Source organism: Chrysoperla carnea, chromosome 2 (assembly GCF_905475395.1).
Source record: "Chrysoperla carnea chromosome 2, inChrCarn1.1, whole genome shotgun sequence".
Taxonomy (NCBI): domain Eukaryota; kingdom Metazoa; phylum Arthropoda; class Insecta; order Neuroptera; family Chrysopidae; genus Chrysoperla; species Chrysoperla carnea.
In genome coordinates, this window is record NC_058338.1 from 19,713,201 (window position 1) to 19,731,257 (window position 18,057).

General features: G+C 28.0%; 1 protein-coding gene and 1 non-coding gene across 2 annotated transcripts in view; both read left to right on the forward strand.

The window, feature by feature from the left end:
• Positions 1-14,968, forward strand: part of LOC123292205 (D-beta-hydroxybutyrate dehydrogenase, mitochondrial) — a 51,148-nt gene extending 36,180 nt beyond the window's left edge. Inside the window, exons 4-5 of the mRNA XM_044872770.1 lie at positions 13,610-14,057; positions 14,604-14,968. Coding sequence (XP_044728705.1) covers positions 13,610-14,057; positions 14,604-14,796 — 641 coding nt within the window. The 3' untranslated portion in view covers positions 14,797-14,968. The remainder of the gene's footprint in view (positions 1-13,609; positions 14,058-14,603) is intronic.
• Trnas-uga lies at positions 10,702-10,773 on the forward strand. The gene has a single exon. It is a non-coding gene; the product is annotated as a tRNA-Ser (tRNA).
• Positions 14,969-18,057: the final 3,089 nt, after the last annotated feature.

An 18,057-nucleotide genomic window follows, 5' to 3' on the forward strand; every position in this document is an offset into this window, starting at 1 on the left:
TCGATAAAACTCAGTATATAAGGTAATTTTGACCCAAAAAGTACAAAAATCGGGTGCATTTGACGACTGGCCCAATAGTTTTTGAGATACGGACTAAAATCGATCCAAATATTGCGATATGTCAGAAACTCTACATCCAATCATTAAATAAACCTGATTTTTATACTTTTTGGGTCAAAATTACCTTATATACTGAGTTTCATCAAAATGCGAAACAAAAATTTTTTTTTACTGATTTTCTCGAATTTTTGAAAGGTTACCCCTTGAAAAAATTGCAAAAAATCGAGAAATTTTTTTTATCTCCAATTTCAATAAAACTCAGTATATAAGGTAATTTTGACCCAAAAAGTACAAAAATCGGGTGCATTTGACGACTGGTCGTATAGTTTTTGAGACCATAAGTGGTTTTATTATATATAGTACGACTTAAGACTTTAGGTGGCACGATTTAAGCAACCAGGTGCCTTAATCATATCGAAGATTCTTTTTCGAAAAATGGAAAAATATCTTTGTTAGTTAAAAATAAATTATAGCTAAATTTTCCCAAAATTTTTTGTTCTAAGGGTCGAAAATTTTTGTTGAAAATATTTATTTCACAAATTTTAATTATTAATTTTTTTAATTGAAAATTCATTATAAATATTCATTGAAATACGTAAATAAGTGTTTCTTTTAAAAATTACTCTTAAAATTAATATAAGAATGGTATTTACTTTTGACTCGTGTCTTTGATTACATGTTGAACATAAAATTTTATTTTACATATCTTTTAAGATAAACACGAACTGCGTGAAATTAAAATAAATAAAAAATTATTGTACTTAAAAAAGATAGTAATCACTTTTACTATTTTGTTTAATTAACTGATGAAGAAAACTTTATTTAGAAAGAAATCTTATATGGGTTTTGTTTTTTAATGAAATAAAATATGAATATTAAATTTTTAAAGGTTACTTTCTCACGAATTATTGTAATTGTAATAATACGTCTTTAATCAATATTTAATAACTTTCAAATTTAATAAATTATCGCAATTTATTTTGACATCATCAAAGTCTTTAATCAATTTGACTACGGACATTTGCATCAAAAATTTCTGAATTCAATACTATCGTATATAGATAAGACGGTAAATCACTTTACTCATAAGGGGATTCTTCCCTTAACCCCCATCGCAGTTTTCAGCCTTGCCCCACGACATAGACAATAACATATAGAGAAAAATTTTAAGATACATAATTTTTGTTCCTAAGAATGCTAAGAATTTCTTCGAACTATTTTCTCGAAAACCCATCATGTTTGGCAAGTGTTCGAAAGCTAAATTTTTAACACTCTCAGTTCAGAAAGAGGCTGATTTCAGACCTCTGTTTATATAAACTTTGGAATGTATCATTGAAAATTGATGTTGTAGCTTTTCAAATCTGTATTAAATATGTTTACAAAAAAACTTTTCGGTAAAAAATCAGTTTATTAGTTTTAAAAATTTAAAAATAAACAAGTGAAAACAAACAATTGGCTGAGTTAATTGTTGAAATACCATGGACAGACAGTATTGATTACGGATTCATTTGTTTTTTATGTCATGTAAGTAAAGAGAGATACACACATGACTGATGTTCCAATATAATACATACTATACAATGTTCGAACCTCATTTGCACCTTCACGGGTAAACAGTAATGTCTTTGAAAAAATGTTTCAATCAAAAGTTGTTGATTTTTTTATAAGGAACTTTTGTTGTATCTCTAACGGTTTACATGATGGGTCCTTTCGGACCCGAGACCTAATTGATCTATGTTGCTCCTTACGAACTCGACCTCATTGGCTACGTCCTGAGTACGCTGTAAACAACTTGATATATTTTTTCGTTTTTGAGTTATCTTGTTGTTAGACGGACAGACAAACGGAAATGGACTATATATATGATTTTATGAACACCTATACTAAAATTTTGTTCATAGCATCAATATTTTTAAGCGTTACAAACATGGAACTAAACTTAATATACCTTGATATACTTTATATATACATGGTATAAAAAATACAATTTATATAAGATAATAATACCTAGGTACGTGCACGCAATTAGTAAAAAAATATTTACTAATAACTATAATTAAATTAAACATTCTAATTAACTAAATGATATATTTCATAATATCAAAGCGTAACAAAAATTTCTAAAAATAAAATCAATATTTTAATCTAATTTGTAATTGGATTGTTAAACAAAAGTAAATTATGTAAGTTTTTAGGCGAATGAACACATTTCATTGTAAAAAGAAGAGTAATTCAATAGAAGATGAATAATATAAATGAATTATTCAAGTCGATACGTTAGAATTATCGTTATTAACTTTGTTTCGCAAAAGTGAACAATTTCATTTTGAATTTCATATTTTCATTGTTTCTATACACAATCTCAATAGAAAATATTTTCATTTTTTGCGTACCCAATCGAGAAAAAACTCTATCTGCAATTTTAGGCAAATTAATACATGTTCATCTTCAGAACTTAAACTAGACTAAGTAAAATCGTCATTACAGTCGGAAGACCTCTTTTCGGTCCTATGGAAAACTGTTTTATCTTAGAGGTCCCCCGACTATAAGGACGATTTTACTTATCGTAATAATTTCAGATGAAAATATTTTCTTGTTTTCATACTTTTAAGAGCGCGATTCTGTAATCACATTTTCATAATTTCGTGAAAAAGTATAACAATAAATTTATTTTTGAAAAAGAGGACTTAACTAGACTACGCATTTTAATTTGCAACCAAACACGCTATAAGTAAATCGAAATTTGTTTTTTGATCTTAACTTTACGTCCTCTAGAGGGCGCCATTTAAATGCAACGCCACATGCCCTATAACCAGCCGGAGATCAAGACGGTTCTAATGATACCTCATTTTTCAAATTATGATAAGTAGTTTAGAAGGTACAGATGAACATGCATACATATGTAAAAAACAGTAAATTTGAGAAATTTTTTACTCTTACAATAAAATAAAATTGCATTTTTATCCAACAAATAATGTAAAATACTTATTAAAAATACATTTAAAAAAAAACTACACCTGTTTATTTTCATTTACTCATTGAACAAACTAGATTTTTATCTTTTAATAACAGTAATTTCGCATTAATTAAGATACATTAACTGGTACCTATCTTGTGCTGATAAAGATTATTTATAATTGTAGAAAATTTTTAATTATTTCTTTGAATATTTTTCATTTTATTTATTACTTTATGAATATAGCAAGAAAGCGATACGTCGTATTATCATTAATTGTTAGCGTACTGATAAATTAATGTAATTTCAAGTCATATCAAAGAATTCATTACAAATTAACTAATCAATGAATTTAATTACCAGACTAATTAGACTTGTGAAGTTAATTTTCATTAATTAAATTATCCCAAAACTAAGTGTTTGAGAAATTTGGTATTACGATTACCAACGCAACGTTGATTATTAATTCTGTTAGAGCTTGGCGAAGTTAGATATTATTTTATACCGAAGTGTTTTTGTACAGTGAAGTAGAAATTCACTACATATTAAAATAGAAAGTACAGTCCTTCAATTTATTAAAAATACTATCATTATGAATTATGTTCAAAAAAAAAGACAAGGTAAATAGTTGAGACAAAAAAGATCATTTTAAGTTTAATCGTATTTACGGAAATTGAATCCAGCTTGCTATAATTTTGTTGCCGGAATTTTTTGTGTTATTTTCAATCGGGGAATTATATCTTTCTAAATTAGTTTCATTATTATTAGGTCTTTTAAAATGCAAAGTTTAACATCACCTAAGCCTCAATTTAGTACCGTAAGAAATATTAAAAAGTTTATACAAGTGGAGTCTCAAATAAAAGAGTATGACGTGTACATTACAAAACCGCAAGGGGCTATGTGGAATGGGGGTGAAAGGGGGGGAGGGAAAAGGCTCAAACCAACATATTAAATTTATGCAATTTGGTATAGGCGAACAAACATAGAGTAATGGATAAAGGTATGGTATTTTAAATGTTTTAAAAATAAATTTAGGTCATATAAAAAATTAGCATATCTAAAAATATTAATAATTTTAAATTATCTTACTTCCTCCTTGCGCTGAAATATCTCCAAACCATCAAGTGGTCAATAGTGATACGCACAACTAATACGAAGACTTCCAGCTCTAATAGAAAGATTATATAATAAGTTGAAATGAGATAAATATACAATTATTTAAAGTATTTTTTTAAATTTAATGCATAAAATTGTGACAACATACTTATTTAAAAACATGTTAAACGAGTTTCTGTTTTATACAAATGTGGTATTTAAATAATAAAAATATACCTATAAATATGTATTAAGAAGTAACCAGCCAGATACACCTGAATAAGATCGTAGATACAGATGCCGTAGTTTTACGCATATTACATATATGTTTAAAAATTGTTTTCCTTGTAATTATACAGAGCAGTGCATAAGTAACTATACAGTATGATGAAAATAAAATAGTTAAAAGTTTAGAGCAGCAGTCACTAAAAAAATAATGATCTAGGAATATAAATCAATAAAAGATAGGATACAACCGAAAATATATGCTCCGAAAGCAATATGATTCAATGGCAGAAAATATGGAATAGTTATATGAAAACTAATTTTAGTACTTCTCTGCACCACATTAAATTCCGAACTCCAACATCATTAAAATCAAGACGATTATGTTCAGATAATTACCAAATCGATATGGGTACTAAAAACACTTTTTGTAACTGTACTCTCTATTTATACCCCATCTGGTACATCTAAAGGCGAGCCAGAAGTAATACATATAAAAAAATCAAGGATGATTTTAAAGTAAAATTCAATTTATAGACCAGATAATTTTTATTCAATTTTAATTTGTTTTTAAGTTTGATATATTACAATACAATTTAAATGTTAATAAAAATAAAGTGATAATAAGTACCTTATTTAAAATATGTTAATAAATCGTAAATATTTTTGAAGATGCAGAAGCTGGTCGAGAAAATTTTGTAATTATATTAATTAAATGGAAAGCACATTGATTTACAAGTGAAATTAAAAAGTTTAAAAAAACCTCCAACAATTTTCTCGGCTACGGAACCCTAAATTCGCATTTGAAACATATCTAAGAACACTCTCCATTAAATTGCTTTTTTCCTTAAAGCCATTGGAAACTGGGCAGATTTGGAAGATCACCGCCAATTTTTAGTTTATTCGGGTATTTAGTTTTGTCGATTGCAGGAATTTTGATAAGAAAAACTGATGATTTAATAATAATTTAATGAAAATCAATTTATATGAATAAATCGAAAAATAGATCATTCCGATATACTATTTTAAATGGATTTCAATAAGAATATGGGAACCATGGTAAAATTACTGTATCCAAAAAAAAGTGATATACTTTTAAAAAAGCTTTTAAATTTGGTCCAGAAAATGATATAACTCAATACTCGATTATACCATATGAGAAAATTAATAATACAATGATATTAAGTTCGATATTTTGGCATTAGAAAATATTATTTTGAAATCAATTAAAATAATATTGAAATAATTCATGAATATTTTTTGTATATTATATTATTTATGAATTCAAATATAAAATATTAAAAAACATGGTTCGCTTACAGTAACAAAATAATATATACATTTCAAATATTAATTCAAAATATATTAAAAATTGCAACATCTATTTATTGCTACAGTAAAAATTGAAATAAAAAAATGTAAATACAATAATTGTTCATTATTTTAATGTAGTCCAATATGGGAAATTGCAATTATAAACTTAATTTCAAATTATAATTCAATTTCAAACTAAATTACTAATCACATTGCTATAATTGAATACCTAGAAGGTATAGCTGTATATATATATGTTTATTTATTCAATCGGTGGAGAAATATTTTCAATTTACATTAAAAAAGAAATCGAATAAATATTATAATTATTTGTTCAAGTACCAGGATTATACTGAAATTTTTTGATTTTACAAAAAACATTACAAATAATTTTTTTATCATCTTGCAACCTGTCTGATACTACTGAATTTTAATTAGTCCTCTCGTATTCGAAGGAACCGAAAACTCGAAATATATAAAATTAATGAGATTTTAACCGTATTTTTGATATAATAAAATATTTCCTTAAGATAAAAACCAGCTTTTCACTCTTGTGACCTTCAAGTATTTTTGTGATCTGACATTGAGAGTGTTGTATTTGTATGGATGTGGACATTCTTCTTTGAAAGATTATCAATATTTATTGAAAATTTTACTAGAAAACATTTTTTTTAATGCTAATTGAAAGATTGACTGAGTTAATTGTTGAAATACCATGTATAGATAGTATTGATTACTCTGTCACATTACACATACATGCATGTCACACACATATAACTGATATACCCATATAATACCTACTATACTATTTGCGCATAATTTCCAGTGACGGTTTACAAGATGGGTCCTGCGGAGCCAAGACATAATTGACCTAAGTTGCTCATTTACGAACTCGATCTCACTTTTTACGTCCTCAGCACGCTATGAAAATTTCAGCTTGATATCTCTTTTTGTTTTTGAGTAATCGTTAAAACAGTCGGACAGACGACAGACGACAGCCAGCCAGACAGACAGACAGACAACCGAAAATCGGCTAATTAGGTGATTTTATGAACACCTATACCAAAATTATGTTCATAGCATCAATATTTTTAAGCGTTACAAACTTGGGACTAAACTTAGTATACCTTGGTATATTTCATATACATGGTATAAAAATCTCGGAGATATGTTTTTATGAAACAACTTTCAAAGATCACACATCAAAGGTTAAAAATAAATGGCGGCTTCTTTATAAATTTATTGTGTGCGAATACCGATGCTTCTATATTATCTTGATAATTTTTTTATTTACTAAAACTGTTTAGTAGACATTGCAGCATATTTTGTTGCGTGTGACGAAAACAAAAATAACTTTCTCAATTTATGTGTTTGTTGTTTTAATTGAAATATATCAAACAAGGAAATATAAAACTTTATTTCATTAAACCTATAATTTAGAACAACAACAACAAAAAATGTTTAATTTCAAAATGTTTAAACACCGATAAAAAATTTGGAACAGCCCCTCCTAGTCGTCCAGAAAAGAGTAAATTAAAATATATTCAGATTATTTCCCCCAGCTGAAATGTTTCTGATTTTAAATATAGACTAAAAGAATCATTTTGAAAAAAAAAATCATCAAATTCGGAGCTGTTATTGAAGACTCCTGAGTAAAAACATTCATTGATGTGACTACAAGTTGTGAACAATATAGCAAGTGCGGATATATTTTTCACGACAAATGTTTTCGATAGCTAGTGTATTCGTTGTGTGCGTAGTCATGGTAGGGACAATAAAATCGATGTCAGCGCTTCCAGTGAAAAAGTTTATCGTTAAAGGAGGCTGTTATGACTAATTAGCAATTCTTTACATGTTAGTGTTATAGAAAATGCCAAATTAAATTTATTGAAAAACACTAATTAATTAAACTTAATGCATTTAAACTTGTGAAAATAAGAAACCAAATTGCACAAACATTATTTTTCAAACGTAAATTATCATAATTATTTATTTAAATTTTTGACATAATAATATTAAATTTTCAATGTAGGTCATAAATGCAATCCATACAATTTTATATGCATCCATACAATTCTATAATTAAAGTAGTGTATCCTTACTACGGAAACGCCTCCAAAAAAATTCACGCACGGTGCGAATACGATCAATGAACATTTAAAAAAATACCAATAGATTAATTTTCTTTCAGTAAATTTACAACAACAACAAAACAAAAATATAGTTAGTACAAAAGATTTTATCTATATAAAATTATTGTATTAATTGTAGTAATAATATTAATTTTAATAATTAATATTCAATCTAAAATCAAAACAAAATAAATTAAATTATAATTCATCCTTTTAATTTGATTAATTCAATAATTAATGTGTGTACAAGGTTAATGATCTAAATACAAAATATTTTGTACCTCATTAAATAAATTCATCTAGAAAAGGTAAAATTTGAAGGTTACAACATCGCACACCCAAGTTATTAAATTCAATCACCATACTCATATACAGACAATTAACTGGTACTTACGAGTATAAATAATATGGATGAAATGAATATATTAAAATAATTAATGATTGTAAGTAAAATAAAATATGCAAACATGTTAAATATATTATTTATATAGTATGGGTCTATAAAATGAGAAGGTGAAAATGAAACTATATGTGCATACTAACTTGATACTCGCCTACTTCACTGAGCTTTAGATTACAAACCACCGCTATATAGCCTCCACCTTTCTTGGTCTCACTTATCCCCCTTCCATAACACTCGGAGGGATTGTTTTACACAGCTTAAATATATACACAGTTTTCAATTTTTTTAAGTGTAAAATAGTCATAATTCATAGAGTACATCAGAAAAGATGGCCGTGATTTGTTTTACAATTACTATTTCAAATTTTTCAGAAACCTTTAATTTATGGTTCAAAATGATGATCATAGATAGAGCAGTAAAATGTCAGATCAAATTAAATTTTTTAATTTTAATTTTTTAATTACATCTTTATAAATTATAGCTCATATGTTATTCTGATGTTTGCGCTATATGGTTGTACGGTTTCATTCAAATCTATTCGATAGTTTTTGCGTGAAAGCGTAACAAACAAACAAACATCCTTACTTTCACATTTATAATATATAGGGATTTATATATATATTATATATATCCAAGAATATTTTGAATTATGAACCTCATTGAATTATGAACTCGGGAGTTATTCATCTGAAAAGTTGCGAAAAAACCTATATCATTGTGGGAAGACTGCAAAATTTTTCAAAAAAAAAAACTCTTCTAGTAGGTATTAGGGCCTTATTAGTGATTGAATTGATTAATTAATTAATTGGATTACTGCTAGGTTTTTATACCATGTATATATGAAATATACACAGTATATTAAGTTTAGTCCCAAGTTTGTAACGCTTAAAAATAATGATGCTAGGAAAAAAATTTTGTCATAGGTGTTCATAAAATCACCTAATTAGTCCATTTCCGGTTGTCCGTCCGTCCGTCCGTCCGTCTGTGGACACGATAACTCAAAAACGAAAAAATTTTTACAGCGTACTCAGGACGTAAAAAGTGAGGTCAAGTTCGTAAATGAGCATCATAGGTCAATTGGGTCTTGGGTCCGTAGGACCCATCTTGTAAACCGTTAGAGATAGAACAAAAGTTTAAGTGTAAAAAATGTTCCTTATCAAAAATTAAACAACTTTTGTTTGAAACATTTTTTCGTAAACATCACTGTTTACCCGTGAGGGCGCCAATTAAGCGGAAATTTTATAATATGTACTATACTTGATTATCAGTTTATGTATGTGTCACATGTTTGTATGTGTAATGTGATAAAGAAATCAACACTGACTATGCATATTATTTATACTATGCATGGTATTTAAACAATTAACATAGTCAATTGTTCGTTTTCACTTGTTTTAAATAATTTTCATAATTTACTAGTACCTACCTCATTCTGCCTCATTTAAAAATTTATCCATATATTATTATTGAAAATAATAAAACAAATCATGTATAAAAATAAAAGAAAAGTTATATAATATGTCTTATAAAGAATTTATTGATGATATTGACATAGGTGTGTGTGTTTACATACTTTTAAAGTTAATCAAACGATAATTAAAAAAAAAGATGAATATATGGCCTCGCATTCCACATTAGAAACTTTATATTTAATATTCAGTGAACAGTTTTGTTAACATCTTTGCTATGGTCTTATCAAACCATGAGCTAGTGATATTTTATACAGTTGGAAAAAACGCCACCACATATTCTATCCTTGGGGTATGTTCTGATTGGTGCTCATTTCGTAGACTGTGTAATGCAACGTGTTTTTATGCTCAAATTCCACTTTTCTTGAACATTTTTTTGTTACGAAGTACAAAAAATGTTTTGTGGATATCACTATGTCAGTATCGGTGTGAACGGCATACTGATTTTACCTTTGATTGAATAGTAACGTTAGCAATAGCTTTCGCGAACGAGTCAATGCATTATGGATGTCAGATGTCCATACTGGTTGGCGATATGTACAATACTTCTGGTGGATATCCCTATTCAATAATGTAATATTTTCTTATGCTAACATAGATACTACAGTATCTGTTTCTATACCATACCAGCATTGGAGTAGGTGAGTAACTGAATTTGGGCGGGCCTAAAAATCTGAAAATATTATATATAAGACTCGTTAAATTAATTATTGTCATTACAAATGTATAGCAATATTATTGGCATTGTAATTATTAGGTACAATATTATTGACCACATGATAAAAACACGCGATATTTGAATGGTATAATATACATTTAAAAAAATGTTTATTTAAAAAAACATGCCTTAAAAAATTAGTTAATTATTTTGCTAATTGTTTTACAACATATATATTACAAAAAAATTCAAGCCTAAAGCTACGTAATACGTTACAGTTAAACTACTTTAATATGTAAACAACAATAATAAGTAATAATAATAAATAAATAAGTGGATAAACAAATTAAAAAATTCATTGAGTTGAAAAAATTGCATTCGTGTTTAGAACTCGAATAGCCTAATTGGTAGGGCACTTGACATGAATCCAAGAGGCCCGGGTTCGAGTCCTGGTTCGAGTGTATTTTTTTCAATTCTCTTTAACTACTTTAATATAAGTAACGATTTGTCTAATTTAAAGAGGCAATATAACCTAAAGCGTAATTGCAGCTAGATTAAAATTATAGAATAAATACATTTAATGCTACAATAAAACCTATAGCTAAGATCAGAATAGCATTTAAACTGTTGTTGTTGGCCTACTTAAATTTTAAATATGTGCGAGCACGATGGCAACTTTAAATACAAAGCTTTTTTTTAAATTTTTTTTTACTTTCAGGCTTAAACCTTCTCACAGATTTTAAGGGGAAATTATTCGGCACATTATAAGCTCACAAAGAAAAGTCGCACTTTTATAATTTACTTAATAAACTGAATAACCTTAAAAAGATATAATTTATTTAAAAATTTGAATGCTTAGAATTTTTCACAGATTAAATTCTAGGAATTTCTTTTAGTTTTTATGTATGAACATGGTAAATATTTTTGAGAAATTGTCGCTAACATATTTTTTTTTATATTATTGTTATAGTATTAATAAATTAATTACAGTGTATGAATTGTATGTATAATGTAATTTAATTTTTTTACATGGTTATTTAGTTGGAACGTAAAAGATAAGATAAGCAATTATAAATTAAATCAGTACCTACATAATATTTTCTCTTCATGATGTCTTGATTTTATCATCCTTTCATGTAGGTACAATATACCGTACCAAAAAGGAAGAGAAAAGGATTCCGTATCTGGGTTCAAATTAAATAGTTAATAGCATGATACGTTCTGTATTGAATTTATCTTTAAAGAGTGTCAGTTCGGTATTGAACTTATCTTTAAAGAGGTCAGTTTTTGGATAATATAAAAATTTTCAACTGAATTTTCTTATTAATGTTTAGCATTTTTGTAAGAAAACAAATGACCAAGAGGTGTCGTGGGACGCCTGGTAGGAACTATATTCCTTTCGTAAATTGGTGCATTATAAATGTACCGCTCACTGAAAATTTAAGGTATGAATTTTAGAAGTCAAATACTTTTTTGATTCTTTAAAGAATTTAATTCTATAGCTACTTTTAGTTTTACTGTATAAAATAATTGTAGTATTAGTTAAAAAGGACTTACTTCTGATTTAGTAGTCAACCCAATATGTGTTGATTACATTTGAAATCAAACTAAAGAACCACTCACTCCAAAAGTGTAAATTGCCACTTAACTTTTTTATAATTATTATAATTTTTTTGACAAACTTACATGTTTTTGTGTGTGTTTACATAGCACACAAAAATTATTATTATTTTGTTATTCTTCTCTACATAATTAAAAAAAAGTAAAAGCAATCCATTATCATCATTATTTCACTAATATACAATTATTAATTAAGTCATCTTTGTAATAAATATTTCAAACCAATTATTTTATTATGGTACGGAACGAAACACAATTTATTTATTAAATATAATTAGAAATAAAAATTATTATCTGTAATGGACTAAAGGCTGTAAGCTATAAGTAATTTTTATATTTTTATAAAAGTTTTATACATACCTCTGGGATACATACAGTAATTAGATTATGTAATACTTAAATACTCACCTTTCTCCTCGAGTAAATTTTTCTTATGAATGCAGGCGAAAATTTTAATTTTTTCTCTGACGGAAATAATTCTCGCTTACCGCAAAATTTTCTTGCCACAGTAAGGTGCATTAAGTGTGCAAAATTTTCTTGCCAAACCTTTGTTGCACGTACCTATTGCAAATAACTTACCCGCTTTCCATGAGCAGTAAAATATCTATCATTGCATCAAAAATATGAAAACCTATTCCGCACTTAAAATAAAAAATATAATAACAAATCCTGCAAATCTTTCATTGCCTGCTTGAGTGGTAAAAATTTTTACCAATGTTGCACGTAGCTGTTGCAAGTACTTTCCCGCTTTCAATGAGCAATAAAATATTTGTCGTTGCACCGAAAAAATGAAAACCTACCTTGTAAATATAACCTACCCTATAAATCCAATAAAAGTGGTTTGTTTTTGACCATTTTTGTTCAAATTGAATGAACAAACGCACACAAAGCTTGATTTTTAGCTATATCCATTACTGCCTAAACTATTTGGGATACAAAAAAATGTTTGCGTATTTATAAAGAACAATTTTCTAATTTAAAGAGTTCGCCACAGCATCTCTGAACATCGTTGTAAAGCATAAATTAATTATTCTGTAAAGAGTGAACTAGATACAATTTATGGTCATCTGTTCAACCAGGGTGTTCTGATATGCACAGTACATTATGATTATTTTTTATTTAAAAAAGAAACTTGAAAACTGTACATACACTTTTACCTGTGTAAAACAATCTCCATCTCTATTTTGAGTGTTGCGGAGGGTGGATGAGTAAGAGCTATCGAAGTGAAGACTATGACGTAGTGGTCTTTACCTTTAAACTCAGCAAAGCGGGCGGATATAATGCTTGCGTAAGATATTTTGACGATAGATAGAAGCTAAATATAAAGACAATTTCAATCTCCAACCCTGCAAAAGAAAAATTAAAAACTGGTTGGAATCGAATCTTTCTCCCTGTAATGTGAAATCATAAAATACTGTAAGATTCAATTTTTTTGAAAATTTACCGAAAAATATGTCGCAAAAGTGGTTTTCATGTGATTTTATTAAGATTTCTCAGGCCCTGCAAATTCATAAGCCTAAAACGTATAATTTCCGTTTGTAATTTATTTTGCGATTACTACCAATCAGCATATAGAACTCCTTATTTAAAGAAAATATGAATACCCCAACTATTTCCACTAATGTGAAAGAGTTTATTATTTTTATAATGACTAATATAAAATATCTGTTGTTACAGGTGTTTGGGCAGTCATAAATACGTCAGGTGTTGTACATCGTGGAAAATTAGATCATCAAGACATCTCACACTGGGAATCAATGTTAAAAACAAATATTATTGGTGTATTACGTACATCACGTGCATTCCAAAGTTTATTACGTAATACTAGAGGACGTTTTATTACTGTGGGCGCTGCTGTAAATAAAAATAATACAACAACAACAACTTCAACGACGCCAGCAAATAATAACAATAATAATGGAAATACAACATCATCAGCAACAGGTGGAGCAAATGGTGATGATTGTACAGGTTTAGTAGCGTATACAGCAACACGATATGCAGTACAGGGTGCTTGTGAAGTATTACGTCGTGAATTAGGTGGATTAGGTATTAAAGTTGTAACATTGACACCTGAAGGTATTTCACCGGATATTATCTATGCACCACCAAAATTACGCAATGTGTAAGTATTATAATTTTATTTGCTACTTACCTTTTCCGTACCATTTCCATTTTGATAATGATATCTTAGTACCTTTCTCGTGACTGTACAAATCTGGCAAAAATATCTCTATACAGGGTGTCCTATGACTTGATGGACATAGCTTAAGAGCTTATTCTTTGAACAATTTTAAGTCGAAAGTGCCTTTTATACTTTTTTCCAAAACCCAATAGTTAAGGAGTTATGGGAACTATTGAATTTTACCAATAAAGATATTATTGAGTAAAGTAGTGTAGTCTTAGAGGGACGATTTTCCACCATATGAAGATGAGCTTCTTCGTCGGAAAGTTCTGACTGTACGGTATGTACTACAATAGCTTTAGGAAAATTAACTTTTACTGTCAAATGACGATGTATATTTAAGAACACTTGCTTATTAGTTAATTCAAAATAGGAATTCAACGCACGATTTAAATATGAGTCTACGAAAACGTGACTTTTTGGGAACGCCTTAACGTAGATATCATAAAGTCATCTATTTTATTAAATAAACATTTTGTTTTTCAGTGTGCCAGAGCAAAAACCAGAAACTGCAGTAAATATAACAGATGTGACAGTTGAAATACATCCAAAAGTATTATCAATGCAAGCATTAAACAACATAGATTTAGCATTAACGTGCGCTGAGCCATATCCAAGTTATACATTATCACCAAAAAAACCATGGTTTTCACAATTTACAACAGCAAAATCATTATAAATACCATTATATTATAATTATTTACTGCGCATGAGCCAATACCATTACCGATTTACGTAAAAGAAACCTGATTGACATACCGGCGTGTCAAATATTAGTGTAAAGAGTCCTTACTAACCCAATCCCTTCTTCCCACTTTTTACCATCAACTTACATAATTTTTTTATGTATTTATTATTTTTGTAAATTAATTTGTTATTATGTTCGAAATTTTGGAACAATTTCGTTTTAAAACAGTTTTGAAAAAAAATATATGTTTTTTTTTTGTTATCCAAGTATGTAAAAAAAAGAAGACTGATATACCTTAGTGCTTTGTAATATGTATTTGTTTTTTAAATTATTTCTTGGGAATTAGGAATAAAATATGAGCCATTTGGCATGTTAAATGATGGTTCCACTTGCAAAGTTACCTTTTCCAAGACAATTTAATTGGTTATCTGCTACAAGAAAAAAACATTAATTGAAATAAAAAATAAGAATGAAAATTCCTAATTCGTATTTCAATCAAATGCTGAGGTTTAACAGTCATAAACAATTTTAATTATTTATAATTTTGTTTAATATTTTTATGATTATTATTTGTATATTAATTAAATTTTGTACATAATGTATTTCTTTTAATAAAAATATTATTTATGAAAAGTTGACTATTTATTGAGGTCCACACGAATTCCAGTATAATAAAGTCGAGTTATGAAATAAAAATCACCGCTTTATAGCCTCAACCCATTTTTTATCTCACTTACCAACGTTCCATAACACTTGAAGGGATTGTTTTAGGCAGCTAAAAGACGAACATAACTTTTGGATTACATCAATATGAAGAAATTACGAAAATATGAAGAATTTATATGTAGAAATGGAAAGAGAGGAATATAGCACGTGGTGACGTCATAGCTTGCGACTACCATAGAAACTACATATCAAAAGTTGTTTTACAAGAATATGATAGAAAAACTTATTTAATTGCTTTTATCTTTCATGTTTATCAATTGATTTTAATTTTAATTTCAGATCTTGTCATCTATTCTCGCACATTTTCAAATTTTAAATTTGTATAAATATTATTCGAATAATAAATTCTAAACTTTGAAGTTGGATTTATTATTTGCACGTCAATTTATCTTTCAGAAGAAGGTTCCAGTGTAGACTTCATATTTGGTTCCGATACCGGGAATCGAACTCGAGCCTCCTGGATGAAAGATATAAAAATTGGAATGAAATTTGTTTAATTGAATATTGGAATATTTCAAATGTATATTATCTACATTTATTGTGACCTTCTGACATAATAACATAATAATTTTTCATAATTTTACAAAAACTTTTAAAAACGGCACCGCACTGATCACGGGATGAATGATGGGATAAACATAAGGATAAAAATTGATCAAATATGCTTGTTAAGTTAAAGAAAATTTAAATACATATATTTTTGGAAGAACAATTTTTAAAATAAATTAACATCAATTGTTTTAAATTTTATTTATATATTTTTTTATTTTATGTACACAATTTTTTAAATTTTTTATATAATAACTAATAACATTCTATAAAACTATTTACTTAATCATTAAAAATTATAAAATATAGTTGTCTTTTAAATTTTTTTTAAGGATATGAGATTATTTACGTTTCAATTATTAAAAATTAATCTTATAATAATAATAATCTCTTTTCTAATAATTTCCTTGACATATTTCTACATGGTATCTTTCTTATACATGTCGTTTAGTCTAATTTTGTTATATACAAAAGAATTTGTTGCGTGCAGAACCGAATTCAGCGCCTAAAGCGGTATTATTTATAACTTCTGTATCGTATCAAAATATTATAAATTTTAGTTTCACACAATGTTTCATTGTCCATCAATGGTTAAGTTCAGCTACACTAATATGGAAATCTATTTTTTTTCTTGACTATACTTCACGAAAACATACCCCTTCGCTGTAAACATACCCCTATACTGTAGACTATAAATATTTCCACGAGCGGCTCTAAGAACGGTTCTCCCCGCAATAAGTAGGATATTCCATAATAATACAATTCGACAATTTATTAATGATTAAATTTCTAATCAGACAAGCCTCTAAAAGTTTTTTTAATCGAATATAACATAAATAAGATTATCAATGCCATATAATCAAATAATTGTAAAGGTAGTCGGTAGATCGGATGATTTCAACAGTAAAAATGGCTCAATACAGTCTGAATACTCAAAATAGAGATAAATAAAGATAGTATGGAATGAAAAATTTTAAACGACATCTTTAATTAATAACAAACGACGCTTAATTCACCCTAGGCAATGAAATTTTCCGGGGCCCCTAAGCAATGTAAAATCAAACGGCGCCGTTTTTTTAGTTTTCGTAAACCAACTTGATGTCTCCTTATAGTGTGCAGTTTTTGCAGTTTTAACTCTTTTTCCTTCTGGCCAGTGTGGGGATCTCTTAGCAGATACCTACACCGCCTAATGGTTAATCCGTCACGGCACACGTTAAAGTTATTTTTATCCCCTTACGTATTGTAACACTTTCAACCGCAAATATTTCCTATTCCGAATTAAATACTTTATTTTGAGTACACAAAAGTCTGGTTTTCTCTCTTTTCTTTTACTCTTTTAAATTTCCCCGATTAAAAGTCTAATCGTGAATTGATTACAATAGTTTAGTTGAATAATTGCATCATTATAACTTAAATTACGTGACCACGTATCACTCACTCTATTTCCCGAATGTGATCATTATGGGATATCCTATAAATATCTAGTAGGTAATATAACTATTCAAAAATAAGTTAGAGGGGATTGAAAACGATATGGGTATATACAAAAGCAAATGTATAATACAATTTGAAGAAGGCTTATTTTACTGCCTGGAAGATCTGGAAGGATCTTACGGAAGAATTGGAAGGAATATGAGCCCATTGTATTTAATTTCGAAATAATGTCTTAATTTCTTAAAGCGTGTGGGCGAAAATGAGACCAAAATTAAATCTCTTGGCTGAAAAAAACCAACAATTGAGAATATTCGAACTTTAACAGGTTAGAAACAATATCATGTAGCCCCAAGCAGTAAATCTCCAAAGAGCAGTCCACGATCTTAACGTTTTTGTTGCATCTCTTACTCGGTTGTATTATGAGAAATTTGAAGCTAACTTTGAGACAGACAATTTTCCAAAAACACTTGAATAAAATGATGCAGCAAGTTGAGATGCCAAACATTGAGAATCTGAAGTGCTCTTTGCAAATAGCAATTTACG